General features: G+C 45.6%; 3 protein-coding genes across 6 annotated transcripts in view; all 3 read left to right on the forward strand.

The window, feature by feature from the left end:
• Nucleotides 1-2,663, forward strand: part of SMG1 (SMG1 nonsense mediated mRNA decay associated PI3K related kinase) — a 61,755-nt gene extending 59,092 nt beyond the window's left edge. For both annotated transcript variants that reach the window (XM_085074765.1, XM_085074766.1), the window contains one exon: nt 103-2,663. In XM_085074765.1, the coding sequence (XP_084930891.1) occupies nt 103-180 (78 nt within the window). In that variant the 3' untranslated portion in view covers nt 181-2,663. The remainder of the gene's footprint in view (nt 1-102) is intronic.
• Nucleotides 2,664-6,533: 3,870 nt separating this feature from the next.
• On the forward strand, nt 6,534-13,049 carry ARL6IP1 (ARL6 interacting reticulophagy regulator 1). Of its 3 annotated transcripts, none has more exons than XM_085074767.1 (6): nt 6,534-6,640; nt 8,209-8,342; nt 9,999-10,118; nt 10,948-11,065; nt 11,683-11,767; nt 11,993-13,049. In XM_085074767.1, exons 1-6 carry the CDS (start codon nt 6,605-6,607, stop codon nt 12,109-12,111), a joined length of 612 nt encoding a protein of 203 aa, XP_084930893.1. In that variant the 5' UTR covers nt 6,534-6,604; the 3' UTR covers nt 12,112-13,049. The 3 variants fall into 3 exon arrangements, with proteins under 3 accessions (XP_084930893.1, XP_084930894.1, XP_084930895.1); XM_085074768.1 differs by having other exon boundaries at nt 9,999-10,115; XM_085074769.1 differs by lacking the exon at nt 6,534-6,640 and adding an exon at nt 6,901-7,157.
• Nucleotides 13,050-13,557: 508 nt separating this feature from the next.
• Nucleotides 13,558-17,924, forward strand: RPS15A (ribosomal protein S15a). The gene is made up of 5 exons (XM_085074771.1): nt 13,558-13,663; nt 14,758-14,895; nt 15,054-15,133; nt 16,584-16,669; nt 17,789-17,924. The coding sequence occupies exons 2-5, from the start codon at nt 14,763-14,765 to the stop codon at nt 17,880-17,882; spliced, it is 393 nt and encodes a 130-aa protein (XP_084930897.1). The 5' UTR covers nt 13,558-13,663; nt 14,758-14,762; the 3' UTR covers nt 17,883-17,924.
• The last annotated feature ends 242 nt before the right edge of the window (nt 17,925-18,166 follow it).

An 18,166-nucleotide genomic window follows, 5' to 3' on the forward strand; every position in this document is an offset into this window, starting at 1 on the left:
GTCAAATATTTGCAGGTGACTTTCGACAGTAAATTCTAAGATCACTTAAACACTTTTAAAATTCTAGCTTATTTTTAATTACTTGTTTGACCTTTTTAATAGGTTGACTTTGTGATTAAGGAAGCAACTAATCTAGATAACTTGGCTCAGCTGTATGAAGGTTGGACTGCCTGGGTATGAGTAGGGAGACAGCAGATCGGTCTGGTTCAGCGAGGTCAGACATCCACCAGAATCAACTCGGCCTCAGGCATCCGTAGCCGCACCACAGTCGGTGGTGATGCATACTGGGGCTTAATCTGAGGAAACCTAGGAAATCTCGGTGCACTGGGAAGTGAATCCTGCAGGATAGCTGCACTCAGGGATACGCTAAACACAATGGTCTGCAACCCCCACGGTCAAGGGTGAACGCTCACCGCTTGAGCAACACGGTTTGTCTTTCTGCTACGGAAGAACTGCAAACGTGTCTGGGGGTCAGCTGCAGAAAGAAATCAGGATGCTACAAACCGCAGAGTGATTTGGAACTCAATTCCATCTGACCCTGTGAACAATTCAGGAAACACCGAACCCTGTTCAAAGAAAAACAGAAAAATGGGGCCATGAAGAAATCACAGCAAGGGCAGATTTGATGCATTCAGATTCTTGTTCCTCTTGTTACGTGGCAGCAGTGCTGGTTGAGTTGACCAGTTAGTATGGGAAAAGGCTACAAAATGTAAACTTCAGAAATGGACTGAAAGCAAAGAGCTGTACATCAGATACACGCTGCATTGGAAGAACTTCTGAGATAGAAGAAAAAGCCTTTGTTCTCTTCTCCCTTTCCTCCTTCCTTTCACTCCTCCCTCCCAGCCTCTCCTTGCATACACCCCTCTTGGCTTATTCTTGTAGGTTAGGCGTACTTCCAATATACTTTTAATTTCGATCCTTCTACTTCACAGTTTAGTCAAATTAACAACTTAAATTCTGTTTGGTAAACAGTTTTTCCAAAAGCACTGAAAATATAGAACATCAATGATTACTTATGAGTTGGATGGTCAAATGCAAAATGTAATTTTGGTTATTTTAAAGTCATTTTTGTGATTCTATTATGTACAGTTTCTCAAAATTGTCACTGTGCATTTAAAAGTAATGATTCCTACAGGCATTTGATTTAATGTGCACTTCCTTCTGCTTGCAGTGTACACTTTTTTGTAATTCAAATTGTCCCTCCAATCTCATTCTACTGTGATTGCTGTAGTTTCTTTCGTACGTAGCTAATCCAATGTAATCTTTACCTTTTTAAAAACCAGGATAGAGTATCTAGTAGAGTTTTACATTGTTGATGACAGATAAACAATAAAGTGATGTTCTGGTGGAGGTAGAGTGATACGCTTTTTACTTCACTTTCCTAATCCTTTTAGTTCACACTTGTAAATTCTAGTGCTTCACTTCACAGGGGTATACATATAATCCAAGAAATGAAGGACTCTCAAATTTTTGTTCAACTAGATCTGTAAAGATTTCTGCAAAATAGTTTTCCTTTGCCATATTTCTTCTATAGATGGTTGTTCAGTAATGCATCCATAGGGAATCTTCCACCAAGGTTTTTTTTAAATCAGTTCTCAAAGTGTGATTATGGTCAGAAAAGTATCTTGAAAAATGGCATCATCTTACATCAAGGTCCTGCTTGACTGCTGGTTGTCTAAAAGACTTCTTGCTTTTTTAAGTGGGATACCTTTAGGAAAAGGCAACTTCCTTTTCTTAGAGCAAATAAACCCCACAGAATTGAGTTACAACTGCAGAACTGTAAAGGTGCTGATAGCTAAAGCAGAAATGCACCCTGGTATTCTCAAACCAGATAAATTTGTGTAGCTATGTATAAAAAGTTCCTCTTTTGTAAACTTGGTGAATTCATTATGCACGTTGCTGAAAAATGTGGGAAGATCCTTAATGCCATTGTAGTCACTTTTCAGAGTAAAACCACACTTTAAATACTGCATTTTTTCTGTCAAAATCCAAGTATTAAAAGATTTGAGCCAAGCCCACTACTGGCATAAAATTAATTCAGTTGAAAGGGTTTGCAGCAGTTCATCTGAGTAGGAAGCTTGGCTGGCAATTTTTGGATAATTCCAGGCAAACTTCTGTTCCTTTCAGTATTTGCACTATGCTGACTGCTCTGCCTCCGCAGTAGGTCTTAGAATTCACTTTCTCCTCTGTTGCCAATTTTTTGTGGACATGCACTTTGAAGTGTAAGTTTTCAACAGTCATATGGCCTTCCTTGCACTCTGATTGCCTGATTACCTCTAGGGAAGTCACAGGCTTTGCATCTAACAATACCCGTGCAAATGCATTTCACTGCCACTGCTTCCTGACCCTCTGCCACACGCATCGCAGGAAAAGCTGTTGGAATGTTGCAGTGAAGAACATTCATATGCAGAACAAGACACTTGACTCTGTTGGTCCTTTTCATTTTTCTCCAGTTCAAAATAACCTTACGAACAATCTGTTGGAGAAGCGTGGTGACAGGAGTGTGTTGTAGCTGCTGTTTTGTTTCTTGGAAGCTGGGGGGAAGGGAGGGGTAATGCACTCACCTGTGGCTCATGTATTATACCTCTGCCATCCAGAAATGAAACACTTGTGTGGAGATGGGTTCTTACTGCGTAATTTAATAAAGTTTTAAAAAATAAAAATGAATATGTATTTTTCATTTCCTTGTATGCAAAACTGTGTGGTTGTGAAAATTACAGGGAAGAATGAAGTGCCTGATACAAACAAATAGAACCCAAACCCCAAATTAGAGCAGGATTCTCCAGAGACCTAAATTTGCATAACTAATGCAGAGGAGACAGCTCAGATATGCAGGCGTTTGTGGGACTGTCACTGTTGACTTGGAAATGTTGACAAGATGGGGGCTTGGTACAGTCTTGGTGAAACCTAAAATTCAGATTCTGCGCACACATCCTGCATAGTAAATAAAACTGTGTTAGTTACATTCCCTTAAAGGCAGTTTCTTACAAAGACATAAGGGTGTTTCCTTTATTTTCAGTAAAACTGGTGTTTAATTTCTCTGCAGTGAGGCACACCTAGGATAATGCAAGTCTAGAATCACCTCTCTAAATACACAAATACATACAACTGGAGCTATAGAAGTCAAACAGCTCAACTGATGCTCGACTGCCTGCTGCTAACCTGCAGTAAATGTTAACCAAGGGACCATGCTCTAAAGTAATTTCTCAAAGCCAAATTTCACATACTCTCAGCAGTTTCGTTACTCCCTCACAATTATATAGGCTCGTGGTTGAGGTGCTCTTGACTCTTTGAAAATGGAGTTGTTTGGCTCTCTTCCCTCTCCCCTTGTGTAAAGGCAGTATTTGAACACAGCTCTTCCAGATGAGTTGCTGGGAGGTGTTAAACTGGAGTCTTTAGTGGTGTTCTAGATTATTTTGGTAGGATAATGGCACTGTCAAAATAACAAATTGAAAATGCAGCAGATCTATAGAGTTAACAGAAATTAGTTTTGTACTTTTTCGGGACTTCACGGTCTGATTTTGCTTTGCAACAATTAGTTTTGCCCTTAAGGATTGGTCTATTTAAATAGTAATGTTTTGTCTAATTTTTCAAGTGTTGGCAAAAGACTCAAGTCCCCCATATAAATTAGACATAAATCAGAGGGAAGAAGCTAGTTTTCCAAGGAAGAATGAGTGAGGTATCTATAAAAGCATTGGTGACAGTCAGTGCTGTCCACCCTCTGGTAAACTGATCAAATTATATTTACCCTGTTAACTCCTTTGGGGTTTCTGTATGAGAAATACCATGTAAAATGTACTCCTTCAGAAATATTGAAGAGGGATGGAAAAGTTTTTCTAAGTGCTGTGTTCTTTAAGGTTAATTTACTTCAATTATTCATCAATATGTTCTGTGCCTGGTACATTAGCCATTCTGTTTTAGTACACTCAAGTACTTCAAAGGTTTCTTTGCTTTTTTCTGTTCTTTCTTTTTTTGTCAAGCTTTTCCTAAAATTAGCAGACACACTTTGTGCATTAAAGAGTTTGACTAGGACAAAAGTGTGAGATGATACCTGCCATCTGTGTTTGTTAACATGGTCCCAAATTATAAAATGCATTTTTTTCTATAGTGGAAAAAATGAGTATACTGTTAACATTTTAGCTAAAGAATTTAATAGAAAAGACAGATATTATCTACAACTACTGTTGTGTACTTAAATGCATAGCTGATTAGAGCAATTTTGGCATTCATCAGGCTAATTTTTTATTAATAGCATAATAAATGTGTATTAAGTATGCTGAAAGGGTGGAGGCTTGACATGTAAACTTTTTGTGTCTGTGCTAAGTGCACAGAGCAATTGCACTGCCCCTTTTAAAAATGCTTTGATGTCAGCTTGGGCATTTAATCTCCTGTGTATGTGCTAAGAGAGAATCTTGGTGCAGGAAGAATTGATCCCATTGCAGCATGGTCTGAATTGAGCCAAGCAAAACAGTTGTGTGTAGCTCAGGTAAAGCGCAGGAGGTGGGACTGAGCTACTGCTCATCCTCTGCCTCCTACACCAGGGCCCAGATTTTAACAAGGAAATTTAAAATCACACGTAAATGTAGGCACATGAATTTTTTTATTTTACATGGGGCGCCACAAGGGGCCTGTCCTGTGTTCTGGCATCTCTGGGTGTGAGGGCATCCAGCAACACTCACCTTCCCCTCTGCCCCTCTGAGGTGAGGAGCAACACTTCATAGGAGGGAAAGGCACCTCTGCAGGCCCTCTGGGATGGAGAAAAGCTGCAAGGCCACCTGATTTGGGAGCTGGTGTTTGAAAGACTGGCTGGAAGACAGCGAATGTGATGGGCTGGAGATGATGGAAGTGGCTGCTTTTTGCACTGGTAAGAGCTTGGGTTTTTTTGTGGTGAGAATCATAGAAATGGATAATCCAGGAGGTGGCTGATGGTATCAGCCAGAGCAGTGCTGCTGCAGGACACTGCAACTACCCTAGGAAATGCAATGCATCGTAAATCATAGAATGCTGAGGGGTTGGAATTCACCTTAAATACCATCTAATCCCAACCCTCCTGCCATAGGCAGGGACATCTCCCAGAATTGAATCTCCCTGGGGAAACCTGTTCTCACCACCCTCAGTAAATAATCTCCTCCTAACATCTAACCCAAATTTGCCCTCTTTCAGTTTGTACCATTGCTCCTTGTCCTGTCACTACAGTTCCTGGCAAAGAATCCCTCTCATTGTAGGCTCCCTTCAGATACTGGAAGGTTGCTCTGAGGTCATGCTTCTGTATGGCTCCATACTCTTAAAAGACAAATAAAATTATTGCTGGCATCACTTCCTTATGAAATCACCTTTTGTGTGAGTTTTGCTGTGGTAAATTACAGATTTTGAGAGTGAACTCCACCATTTATACGTGTAAAATGCTACACAAAAATACTGCTAGCTTTCAGCAGCATGTGAATTTGAAAGTTTTTCAGTGTAGACTCTGTTCTTTACGTACATTCTTGAGTGACTGTGAGAAGCAGCCTGTGAAAGACCAAACCATTCAGGACTGCAATGTTAACTTTTACAGTGTCCTCCTTAGTCCTTCTCTTTTTTTCTCTCCATCAAGTTGGTGCCAGAGCAGTTTTTGTGCCCGAGCTGTTTTCTTTGCTCTCAATTATAGCCTTGTGTTGCATCCTGGGCACAGTGATTTCGCTCATTACCACACGTGCCTGAAGAATTTAGAAAGCTGACTCAGAAACAGTATTTATATCCCAGTGCCTTTCTCCCATATTTATTCCCAAGCTGCCACAAGTTCTGAAGGAAATAAAGCATGTCGTAGGGCTTTGATGTTACCAACAGCTTTGGCCCTGTGCTGGACATGGTGAGGCCTGGCCTGGGGTGCTGTGTCCAGTTCTGGGCCCTCTGCTCAGGATGGACAGCAGGGGCTGCAGCAAGGGCAGAGAGGGGAGTGAGGAAGGGCCTGGAGCACAGTGTGATGGTGAGAGACTGAGGGCGGTGGGAACTTATCCTGGAGAAAAGGAGAAAAGGCGGCTCGGGGAACCCTTATCACTGACAGGAGGCTGCAGCCGGGTGGAGGTCCGGCTCTGCCCCAGGAAACAAGTGACAAGGGGACACAGTCTTAAACTGCGCCGGGGAGGTTTAGGTTGGACATAAGGAAGAATTTCTTCACAGCAAGAGTGACTAAACATTGGAACGGACTGCCCAGGGAGATGGTGGAGTCACCGTGCCTGGAGGTGCTTTAAGGAAAGACTCGACATGTATCACTCAGTGCCATGGCGCAGGTGACAGGGTGGTGTTCGGTCACAGGTTGGACTCAGGGACCTTTTCCAACGCAACTAATTCCGTGACTTTCGGGCTGGGTTACGGCGCGGGGCACGTCTCCCCTCACGGCTCCCTCCCGGCGCGGCCGACACTGCCTCAGCCGCACTGCGGCGCGGGAGGAGGGGCGCGCGCACGCCCCGCGCCGTTCGAATCCCGGCAGCCAACCGGCGGCCGGAGGGGCGCTGGGGCTGGCCAATCACAGCGCGCAGGCGGCACGCGGAGGCTATAAAAGGCGGCGGCGCGGCGTGGGGAGGGAGGGCGTGGCTGGCGGGCGGCGGTGCGGGAGCGGCGCAAGATGGCGGAGGGGGACAACAACAGCGTCTACCAGCTGGTGAGGGCGGGCGGCGCCCGGCAGGGGCTGGCGGCCGCTCGGGTCTGCCGGGGGCGGCGGGGGAGCCAGGCCCGCCCTGCCCTACCCTCCCCTCCCCTGCCTTGCCCTGTCCTACCCCCGGCGGCGGCTGGCGAGCGCCGCCTCGCCCCGCGCAGTGACGCCGTTTGTCTCCCGCACGGTTCGGTGCGGGATGGGCTCGAGGCCCGGCGGGCCGCGCGTGGGGCGCTGCTGGTGAACAGGCCCGGGGCGCGGGGCCGGCGGCTGCGCTGCTGCTCGCGGGCCGGGCCCCACCAGCGCCTGGCGTTACCTGCCGTGCGGGGGTTACCCCCGATGTGTCCGTCTGTCTGTCAGCGTGTGGGTGTGTCCGTCTGTGTCCGTGAGGCTTCCCGCTGCGGGACCGAGCGCCGCGGCGACACGGCAGAGCGGCAGGCGCTGGGTGATCAGCTTAACTAAATGTGCCAAGACGGGCTTGAATAGTTAATTAAACACAAGGATATATATAGTTATGCCTCAATTGGTAAGCGGCTGCCGTGCGAAATGGGGAGAATCGCTGTAAAAGGCTGCGGAGCGGCAGGGGCTGGAGGCGTTTGGGCGCTGCGGTGCTGCAGCCCCGGCTGGGCACAGAGCAGCTCCGAGAGCTCAGCGTTTGCGGAGAGTCCACGGAGCTGTATTGGCCTTGTTGTTCTAGTGGTGTCCAAGTTCTCGCTGGAATTAAGTGTAGCACGTAGCTGGGTGAAACCTGTTCTGTTCCCGCTGCACGGCAGACGTGCATGTCGAGACGACTTCTCACCTCTTGCTGCTCGGGCAGCAGGCGGTTCTGTTCGCGGTTACCTGAGTTTTGTAATCTCTGCGATGCCTTCTCCCACCGAGGAGAGATTGTTAAGCTCTGTTAAATGTGGAACACCTCAGGTGAACTGCTTAACAAGCTGCTGGCAGCAAAGGTGAGGCCTCCTTGCAGGAAGGTGTAGGGAGGAATGTAGGAATCGCATAGGAAGTGAAGTTTAAAGGCTGTCTTGGGCAGCTTGTAGGAAAACTCGCTTTGCAGTTCAAATGTGATCAGTTGGGTAACTTTACTGTGGATTCTGAGTCTTTATGCATCTTCCTCATAATAAGAAATTGGCATTGGACAGCAGCTAGAAAGCTTCAGTTTAATGTGGTAGAGTTGTCTTAGAAAATACATTTATTTTTAAATAGTTTTAATATTTGTTTTCCAGATGTTAACGCTGAAAACTTGAGAGGCTTTAGCTAGGCTTTAAAACCTGGCTTTCTACTAATCTGGGGGGATGGAGTATGGTAAATGGGAGACTGGGGGAAAACATCTTGGCAAGATCTGGGAGGAGGTATTGTTTGGCCTATACATGCTGCTAGAATTTTGACTATTTTAAAGCATCACTGCTACAGTGTCATAACTTAGTACAAAACTCACAGTATTATTCCAAATTTAATTACTCAGAAAGGTTTGTGACTGGGATCTTTAATTATTGCACTGGATTTTTTTTAGCTTCTTCAGTGTGGGACTTAATTGGATACTCTGGTTAGTAAAGGAGTTTTCTTCTCTTTTTATGTAGGCTGCTGAAACGGCAAGCTTGGAAGAGCAGTTGCAAGGATGGGGAGAAGTGATTTTGATGACCGATAAAGTTCTTCGCTGGGAGCGAGCCTGGTTTCCTCTGGCACTGATGAGTGTTGTTTCCTTTTCTTTCCTGTAAGTACCTTCTGGAGGGAGCCTGGGAACATCATTGCATCTTCATGGCTGCTACCAAACCTGTTAAGAAAATTAGGAGGACATCTGGAGAAGTCTAATAGGAAGGCTTTTACTTCAGGTTCTGTTTGTTAAAACGTGTGAACTTTGTTGGAAATGAAGACCAGAGGTATTGAAAACAGGAAGTAAAACGAGTCACATCCTGCTCAGAGGTGGGACAGCGCTTTCTGCAAAAGCTGTTTGCCAGCAGTGGTTGCTGGGGTTTTTACTGTGCTCAGCTGAATGTTCTTTAGTGGTGCAATCATGTTCTGCCCTCATTCTTTGTACCCTGCTTCTTAGTCAGATCTGCTGATCTCCTTTGGCTTTTTTCCCTCCCAAGCCAATAGCAGTATCATTATGAAAAGCCTGTTTCCATGGGGCAAGATTTCCTATTCTGCATCTTGGCTGCGATGTTTAGGATAAGTTCAGGGTTTTTTGCAGAACTCAGGTTTTTTACATTCTCTGTCACGTCCTTTGAGAAAGGGGGGAAAAAGGAAGGCTGCAGGTAACTTCTAGTCAGCAGGGTGGGAGGATGTTGCCTGTTGGATTGGAGGAGCTGGAGGCACTTTAGATGTACTTTTATGTAACATGGTTGTAGTCAAGATGACTTGACCTGCCTTGCACAGACAGCTGTTCATGCCAGCTGTGCAGTTTGCCACTTGTATCTGTTCCTGCAGTAAGGAGAGGAGTTAGAAAAATAAATGTTGAATCGGGCGAGACAGGGATAATTGGTCTTTTGGCTAATGTATCTTATGGTCCTCAGGGGATGTGAGGAGGATGGAAATCAAACAGAAACTGTAAAGTAACTTCTAAAAGAAGTAATTTTGTGAAATTGAGGGTATTCTGTTATGAATTCTGTGATTATAGAAGGAAAGATCTTGTGTTGAATAATACTTTGTGGAAATGCAGAACTATTTCAGATTCTGAATTCATCAAAATGACCTTGATCATCCAGCACAGCAGCACTGTGCAGATGTACAGAACACCTGGCCCTGCTGTGGGCTGGGCTCTTTCTTTGCTTTCACTGTTTCAGTTTTCAGAGTGTTCTGTGAAGTACAGTAGAGTAGCAGAGGCTCCAGCTGGGTGTTATCAGACACTTGGGAGATGAGCTGGTTCTTGTCCAGTTGCCCTTCTGCTGTGTTTGAGTGAAGGCAAACTGAACATGGAAAATGCAGCATTGTCCTAAGTAGAGACTGATGGCTTCTTGTCCAGAGCAGGTTTGACTGGCTCTCCCAGGAGAGACAGAGCAAATGACAGCCTGTAGTGGCTCTGAGTTCTGTGACTTGAACAACAAAATTACAGCTTTTACTCTACCTATTTATTTCATATGTTTGCTCACTCATCCTCATCCCTCAGTCAGTGTTAAGTTCACTTTGTGTCAATTTCTGAGAGACAAATAATGATGAATTTTTACTTCTAGTGAACTTTGTACCTTCTTTGCTTGTAACATATTCTTATCCGGTACATTAAGGGAAAAAGGTATTTTTTGTAATTTTGTTTGAGGTTAGGCAGGAGAGTGGGTCTAGTTTTTGAAGTTCAGAGCCAGTCTGAAGAATGGACCAAGCATGTGTAGTGTTTAGTAGTTTGAGCATTCAGAAATAATTAATCTTCTTTCTGCAGGATGATCTACTATTTGGACCCATCAGTTCTCTCAGGCGTCTCCTGTTTCGTTATGTTCCTCTGTCTGGCTGATTACCTGGTTCCTGCTCTTGCTCCTCGGATCTTTGGCTCTAATAAGTGGTGAGGAAAGTTTCAATTAAAACAGTTTCTTGAGTGTAAATAGGATTTTATCAAAATGGATGTCTGATTTGAAGTATGAAATGGTTACTTTGTAGAGTCATTGCAGTGAGAAATTGGCAATCTCTGTAACACATAAAGTGAGGATAGTAGCAAGGTGTTCTTCATTCTTTTTCTGAAAGACAACTACTGCAACATACCTTTGTTCCTTTTCTTTTGGAAAAATAAGATTTTTTTTTTTAAGAAGTAGGTACATTCTTCCATTAAGCATGCTAGTTGATTCTGCTAAACTAGTTTTTAGTAGTTAGTGGATAATAGATACTAAGAACTAAAATGATGTGGAAGAGTATTGATTTGTATGTTTGGAAAGAGGCAGTAGTAAATGTGAGGAAGGAAGAGAGTAATGCAGAGAGTATGAATGTGATTGGGATTGAAACATTTGGAAAAGGGCAAGGCTTGTATAAAAGTAACTTGAAGAACCTAATTTGAACTAAATTTTGAGTTAAAGGTGAATTTTAATGTATCTGCTCTAAGATGACTAGCAGATGAATGTTCTTATGCAGATGTGTATTAATTGTGTGTATCACACTGGTGTCAGATTAAGATCAGTGCTCTCTGGTTTGAATGTGGTTTGCTCTTTGGGAGTCAATTTAATAGAGTCAGCATACAGGAAAATTACATGGGCACTTCCATTGCAGTGCTCAGTAAGAGATATCAAATTAAGCAAAACAAATGCCAAGATAAGCACTGATGCCATGGGAGGTTTTTAAAAAACTTAAATTAAATCTTGAATTCTTATTTCTGTCTTTTTTTTTCCTCCCTTTGATAAAAGGACCACAGAACAGCAGCAAAGATTTCATGAGATTTGCGGCAATTTGGTGAAATCTCGTCGCCGGATTGTTGGCTGGTGGAAGCGCCTCTTCACTCTGAAGGAAGAAAAGCCTAAAATGGTATTGAGTTCTTGGAGTTAATCTCTATTATCTTAATATTTTGTTTGATTTAGCTTTGTCTAAAGTATTTGAGCAAGGCACATGCCTGAATGAGCTGGTATTCCAAACCAAGAAGTGACAGTTCTGGCTGTGACTTGATTCTGGTCACACATTTATTCAAACCTGGAGTGGCAAGGTACAAGACTTACAGATGTGCAGTTTAGGAGCATACTCTCAATAATAATATAAAGGAAGAATGGATATCTCTGGGTAGGTAAATTTTTGGAAACAAGCTTTTTCCAGTGTGCACAAGCTGTCCAAAGACCTAGATTTTTAGTAGTGTGTCAGCTGGTACATGAGCTACTGAGCCACTGCCCCAAAACCAGCTGTGGGTGCAGTGTGTGGGGATGGCATAGTCTGGCACTAAGGGATATCTGGGCAGGAAACAACTGCCACCCAGTCCAGCTGATGGCCTGAAAATAAATGAGAACATACAATTACAGATCCTGTAATCTCATTTTTAACACACTTGTGCATAGATATCAAGTTAGGTTTAAATGTTGAAGTGTTGTCAAATACTGAAGGGGAGGGAGAATCCGCAGCAGGTCTGTGGTAACTCTTCCCTTCTCACTTTTTAGTACTTCATGACTATGCTCTTCACTCTTTCTGTGGTTGCCTGGATTGGACAGCAAGTTCACAATCTCTTTCTGACCTATCTTATTGGTAAGTGTGAGCATGCAAAACACAAGGAGCTCTTTTGTTAGCTGCCTGAAATGGATTGAGACTGGTGGAAGTATTTTTTGATGAAGTGTGGTGGGGTGTTTTTGTTGCAGGGTTATGTTCTTCTCTTTTCAAGCAGTTAATGGGGCTTAAGGGAAGCAAAGAATTGCAGAGTGACAGAAGCTTGTTAAGGGAGTATTAAGTACTTTTATTTTCCCTCCTCTCTAGTAAGTTTCGTGTTGCTGTTTCCTGGACTAAACCAGCATGGGATCATCACAAAGTACATTGGAATGGCAAAAAGGGAGATCAACAAACTTCTCAAGCACAAGGAAAAGAAAAATGAATGAAGAACTTAACTGATGTTCACTCTAGTAAAAGGTTTTCTTGGGAACAGTTTTGAGAATTAATGTATAATTAAGACTATAGAAGTTGTATTGCTCACTGACTTTTTTTTTAATTGGCTCCCTGATGAAATGAAAAAGTCACTCCAGCAACTGCTGTGGGTTTGTCTCTTGGTGTGCTGAGTAGGGTTCTGCAGCCTGGAGCTGATCCTGTGTGAAAGATCCTCTCCTTTGATGTATGGAGCTTGTTAAGTGTCTTCTTCAAACTAAGAGACCCTGTGCATAACTACCCCAACAGCAGAGCTGTATTGCCTGATAGTATTTCTGTAACTGTGTTAGTTTTGCTGATCATTAATTGTGGCTGCAGCAAGTGTGAAAGGCAGGAAGGCTGATGCTTCTTGGAGTTTTGTTACTACTGATCCTTGTGGCAGGAGGACAACTAGCTGAGTGAGAATGGCCATAGCTGAGGGTGCACATCCAAAATGGGGGCAGAAGGTGGTTCCATTGTCCCCCTGACTGCTTCTTTTGTGTACCTGAGAATGTGTTGAATAGGAGTCTGGAATATATGAATTTGTAGTTCAGTTATTTAGCTGTAGTGTAAACTCATTGCACTGAGACTGTAGAAAATGAGTGAAGGTGTGTGTAACCTTAACAGCTGATTGTTCTGGAAACTGCTCTTGTCATGGAGCCTTGTAGCACGTTTGGTTTTATGAATGTTTGTCTGTATACAAAATTACTCTGAATATGCTGAGTTTGACTCTGTAAATAAGCCTGAATTGTTTGTGCTTTTCTATGACCTCTCCCTCTTTTTTTAAAACTGAACTTTTTTTCTTTAAAAAGCTAAAACCTGTGTTAATGTTTTAAAAGTTTACTGTTTTAAAATGAACTCTCTTCAGTGTCTATTGTAACTGTTGAATAGGTAAATACAGACTAAAGAGAAACTACTTGAAGACTTGCTCTTTGTGAACGTACAGGAAAGGGTGTCAGTGCATTTTTCAATCAAAAGGGAAGCTGGGAATGGTTGAGGAAGTGCTGTGCTGAACTGTCACAGCTTGCCGCTGGCAGAGATGCTGGATGTGAAATCCGAGGGGTGACATGGCACAGTGTCCCATTGCCGTGTTCCCAAGAGCTGGGAATGCACTGACAGCGGGCTAGGTGTGCCCGCTGCTGTCACAGCGCTGCCGTGTGCCCCTTGGAGCTGGAACTGAGCACAGGCACAGCCCGTCAGCCGGGCTTTGCTCACGGCAGCTCCGTGTCCCCGTGTCCAGCCGCCACTGTCCCGGGCCGGGCGCGCCCAGCGCTCGGGGCTCAGCTGCGCGGTCTGTCTAGCCGAGAGACGCTTTTTGTCCGCCGCGCCCCGCCGTACCGCCCGCACGGAGCGTCCCCGTTGCTATGGAAACGGGGCGGTGGCGTCGCTCCGGAAGTGCGGCGCGCGGCTTCGGCCAATGGGGAGGGCCAGGCTTGCGCCGCGAAGTCTCGCGATATCTTTTCCCCCGCCGATGGCCCTCCCATCAGCCCGCGCGGCCCGGGCTCTTCCTTTTCCGCCATCGCGCTCTCGGTGAGTAGGGCCGGAGCCGCGGCCGTGCGCATCCGCCCCGTCCCGGCGCCATCCGCGCCCCGCGCCCGCCCCGCCCGCGCCGCCGGGGGCAGCCGGCACCGCCCCACGCGCCTGGCCCGGTTTGAGCCGCCGGCAGCGGCGCTGGCGCCGTCCGGAGCCGCCGGAATGCGGGGCGGGGGGCCGCACCTCCTGCCCCTGGCAGCGCGCTCTGCGGCGGTGCGCGGCGGGAAGCTGGGGCGGCGGCCGGGCCCGGCCGGAGCTGCGGGGAGCTGGGCCGAGCGGGGCGCGGGGCAGCCGCGGTGCTGGTGGGCTCCAGGGCGTGCGGATCGTGCGGGCAGGCCGGGGAGGAGGCAGCGGGGCAGCGGGCGCGGCCAGGGCCCGGAGGAGAGGCGGCCCCGGCACGGGGGGCTGGCGGCTCTCGCCGCGGGGCGGGAATGGGCTGGCGCGGTGGTGGTATCTCAGTGGTGAGTCCTCGTGTGCCGCTGGACGTGCCCCAGTGAGCGGGTCGGGGACACCTCTGGGGACGGCTGTGACAGCGCCCGGGCTCTGCCTGAGAGGAGTGTGAGTGCCAAGTCATCTCTGCCGTGCCGGGGCTGCTCCAGGGCTCCTTCTCGTGAGCATGGGAGAGCTGCTGCCGGATTGCCTTTCCGAAATGCTGTGCTCGTGCATTCTGCAGGTCGTTTGCAGATCAGTGAGCCGAGCAGCATCTCTTGGTCTAATACCACATAGGATCTAGTTGTTGCACAGGATTGATACTGTGCAGTGGGGTTTTAACGCCAAACTGGTTTACCTGGGGAGGTGTCACACTGCTGACATGATGTCTGGAGGGTGGGTTTGAAATTTTCGTGTGTGTGCTCTGATAAAGCCGAGTTTAACTGTTAGATCTCCTGACTTGTTATGGTAGTGGTGACTCCTCTTGATCACAGCTGAGCGTGTGACTTGGTTCCCTTATTTCGCTTGGGAGTGCTTTTTAAGGTTTAATGCAGCTTTCTGCCAGTCTGGGATCTTTTAGATCTAGAATTAGCCTCAGAAGAAGCGCTGCTCCGTGTTTGTGTGCTGAAGAGCTGCTGCAGTAACTGCTGCCCTTCCCGCAGGCACCATGGTGCGGATGAACGTTCTCGCCGATGCTCTCAAAAGCATCAACAATGCAGAGAAGCGTGGCAAACGCCAGGTACTCATCCGGCCGTGCTCCAAAGTGATCGTCCGCTTCCTGACCGTGATGATGAAGCACGGTGAGTCCTGGCCCTGCTTCCCGGGGTGTCTGGGGGTGCTGCTGTGGTAAAAGGAGTAAATCGAGTTGCTTGAAGTTGTTGAGTGCAACATAGTTAATTAGTTGTACACTTACTGTAGCTAAGTGTTTCATGTTTCTGTGTCTGCTGGTCTCCTGCAGGTTATATCGGTGAATTCGAGATAATTGATGATCACAGAGCTGGGAAGATTGTTGTCAACCTCACAGGCAGACTCAACAAGGTAGGATTTGTCTTCCTGAGTTCAGTTATCTAAGAAGGTGTTTCAGTGAGACTTTTTTAAAATTTGGTGTTTGTCTGCTCCATTTCTAAAAGAACTGCTTCTAAAGAAGGTGGTATTTGTTGAATCTGTGTCAGTGAGAGTAGCATGGATGTTATCAGTTAAAAGGCTAGTTAATTTGTCTAGGTTCATAATGGTATGGGTGACTAATTACATTTCTTTTAAACTCCCAGTATGTAAGATAGGCATTCAGGGAAGTCTGCTTGCAAGTGCTGTGTATTTCTCTTCTTCAAAGGCTTTCTGGCTACCTAGTGCTTTCTCAGTTTCTTTGATGTTTAAGCTATCTGGAAGACTTGTCTTAAGAGATAGGAGCTGAGTTTGTTTCCAACTGGTGTTTGATACCTGCAGATGTGGAGAAGACAAGCCTTTCTCCTGCTGCCAGGTGGGCTTTGCTTGCAGTGAGGGAAAGTTGGATGTTACATTAAGTGGTGCTTGTTAAGTTCCTGGGACATATGAGGCATTAATATGTTTTTTGGAAAATTTTCAAATGCTTATGTCTCAAACTACTGAGCTGTGTAGTTCTGTGGTGGCTTGCTGTGCATCATTGTTTACAGTTAAGCTCTTCAAGTGAGAGTTGGCTTTTCAATAAAGAAAGAAAAAAAAATTACTTGGTCAGAATATGTTGGGGGCTGTCTCCATGATGAATAAATACTGCATCTGAAAACTGCATGAGTGTATAAGGCAGGTAATCCTGACACCCCAAATTACTGTAGTAATTACAGTGCTGTGTGTGTGTTATAAAAGTGATGTGTGTCAGGTTTGAGTGTAGCTTCCTTGAACTCTTCCAGGGTGATTTGTAATGGATCTTCCAGGCTGTAGCTGGATATAATGTTTCTCTCAATCGTTGCAATAAGGGAACAGTTACTTGGTTCAGAAAAATGTGCATAGTGCAGCAAAGTGTGCTTCTGGTTTGGTGTTGGATAGTTGTTAAGATAATTGGAGCCAGTGAGTTAATTGGAAGTGGTGGTCATGGTCAGCAATGTGATAAATTTGAAAACTCCAGTAGCTTTGATGCATGTTAATTTCTTCCTGATTAAAATCTACATGTTTTTTTGCTCACCATGTGTGATGGCTAGAGGTAGAATATCCCTGAGCAATCACAGGACTTTTGCTGATGTTGCAGAGTGCTTTTGTGCTCCCCCAGGTGTGGGCATTACTTGGGTGGTGTAGTTTCAGCAGCAGGTTAAGGCTGTTGAGGTGAGAAGGAAGGGGTGAGGCTGATGGAGTAACTGGTGAAGAGTTGCTGGCTCTGAGGGTCCTGGGTAGGAGGAAGTGCTGTGGGTCATGGAGTGTGTGTAACAGCACTTGTTAAAGTCCTTCAGGCAGGGAAGTGGGGTCACAAATGTGCAAATCCATGAAGTTCTGCAGTTTGTAATAGAATCTTCTTTTACAGTGTGGTGTAATCAGTCCCAGATTTGATGTTCAGCTGAAGGATTTGGAAAAGTGGCAGAACAACCTGCTGCCTTCCCGTCAGTTTGGGTAAGTGTGAGGGAGGGTCAGGTGTGTGTTGTGTGTAAAAATGTGGGGTCAGTCTGGAGATAAATACCAGTCTAAAAATCCATCTGCCATATAAATTCCCTTTTAAAGCAGTTTTAAAGGGACACTGCCAAGCAAGGATCTGTTTCCTCTTGGCTTTGGTAAAATCCTCATTTCATCATTTCACAGTTTACCAGAAAACAGGACTTTTCTCATACTTATTTTGGTTTTATCAATGGCCATTTTTAAATGGGGGAGGAGTTATGTAAGTTACCAAGTCACTGAAAGTTGACTGTACTACTTAAATTCAAATATCCTGGTTGTGTGCAAATTAATCTGATATGAAGTGATAAGAGACTTGGAGTCTCTGTGAAAGAAACCTCCACAGCACAGGAAATCTTACTATTGTGCAGTGTATTTTTTCTTCACAAAATGTACTGAATGAATCAAAAGCAGTAAATCCCAGTGCACCAGGATGGCAGAGCTAGAAGAGTCTCCAGGGCCTCAGCCAGTCTGTCCCATCAAAGGGATTAAGAGTTCTGTGCTGTTTCTGTTCTTAAAGCTCCAGCAGTATCTCCTGCTTCAGCTCTCCCTGTGTAGCTACTCTGTGTGTTGTCTTTAGGAGTTTTAAGAGTATTTGTATTGTGGTGGGACAGGAGGTTCTCAGACATGAAGCTCTGTGGGTGAGGTGTGTTGGTAACCCACAAGTTGGCATGAGCAGTGGCAGTTGTTGCAGTTGCCAGCCTAGATGCAGATCCTCCCCTGCACCAGGCAGGGCTCAGACCTGAGGCAGAGATCCAAGCTGTGGCACCTCTGCCTGTGCTGGGGGACAGCATCTGTGGAGGACAGAGGTGGACAGGGACTGCCCAGGGGGAATATGCAAGACAAGAGGTGAATAGTTGGGAGAACAGAAGGCTTGTCCTGTTGCTGTCCTGTGTGCTCCTCTCACTGTGCTCGTGAGAGGAGCTGCTTTTGCACTGCTGGTAACCCAATCTCACTGCCTTGGGCCTGTTCTTACAGGAGCAGGCCTTCCTGTTGTAACACAGAGATAAAGTTGGTGCTGTCAGCTCTGCAGCAGACTGCAGCAGAGAGATTAACTGAGCATTTGTTCTCTCCTGGCAGGTATATTGTACTGACAACCTCAGCTGGCATCATGGACCATGAGGAGGCGAGACGAAAACACACAGGAGGCAAAATCCTGGGATTCTTTTTCTAAAACTTGTAAAAAAAGAGGATACTAATAAATTGTTCAAATGGACTCTGCTGTTTCCAGTCGATATTTTAATGACTTCAAACACTGCCTGTTACACACAATGCTTGTAACAGACTGCTCTTCAATAGTGCTCAAGTTCCAGCTTCACTTCAGATGCTGTTTGGGTTCCACACCATCCCTGGTCACAGTTCTATTTCTGTTAATGATATAATGAACTTCTAGTAGTTACCACTGGAGTGGCAGTTTGGGGTCATTGTGCAGGAGAGCCACAGTAGGGGAGCTCTGAT

The sequence above is a fragment of the Lichenostomus cassidix genome, chromosome 14 (assembly GCF_008360975.1).
Source record: "Lichenostomus cassidix isolate B80296 chromosome 14, HeHo_3.0, whole genome shotgun sequence".
Lineage (NCBI taxonomy): Eukaryota > Metazoa > Chordata > Aves > Passeriformes > Meliphagidae > Lichenostomus > Lichenostomus cassidix.

What these genes read in the sequence shown, in the direction of transcription:
- ARL6IP1 (XM_085074767.1), top strand. Translation starts at nt 6,605, where the DNA reads ATGGCGGAGGGGGACAACAACAGCGTCTACCAGCTG. An exon ending in AGGAAGAAAAGCCTAAAATG is followed by an intron (nt 11,066 to 11,682) that starts GTATTGAGTTCT and finishes CTCACTTTTTAG; the next exon opens with TACTTCATGACTATGCTCTT. An exon ending in CTTTCTGACCTATCTTATTG is followed by an intron (nt 11,768 to 11,992) that starts GTAAGTGTGAGC and finishes CCTCCTCTCTAG; the next exon opens with TAAGTTTCGTGTTGCTGTTT.
- RPS15A (XM_085074771.1), top strand. Translation starts at nt 14,763, where the DNA reads ATGGTGCGGATGAACGTTCTCGCCGATGCTCTCAAAAGCATCAACAAT. An exon ending in GACCGTGATGATGAAGCACG is followed by an intron (nt 14,896 to 15,053) that starts GTGAGTCCTGGC and finishes GGTCTCCTGCAG; the next exon opens with GTTATATCGGTGAATTCGAG. An exon ending in CTGCCTTCCCGTCAGTTTGG is followed by an intron (nt 16,670 to 17,788) that starts GTAAGTGTGAGG and finishes CTCTCCTGGCAG; the next exon opens with GTATATTGTACTGACAACCT.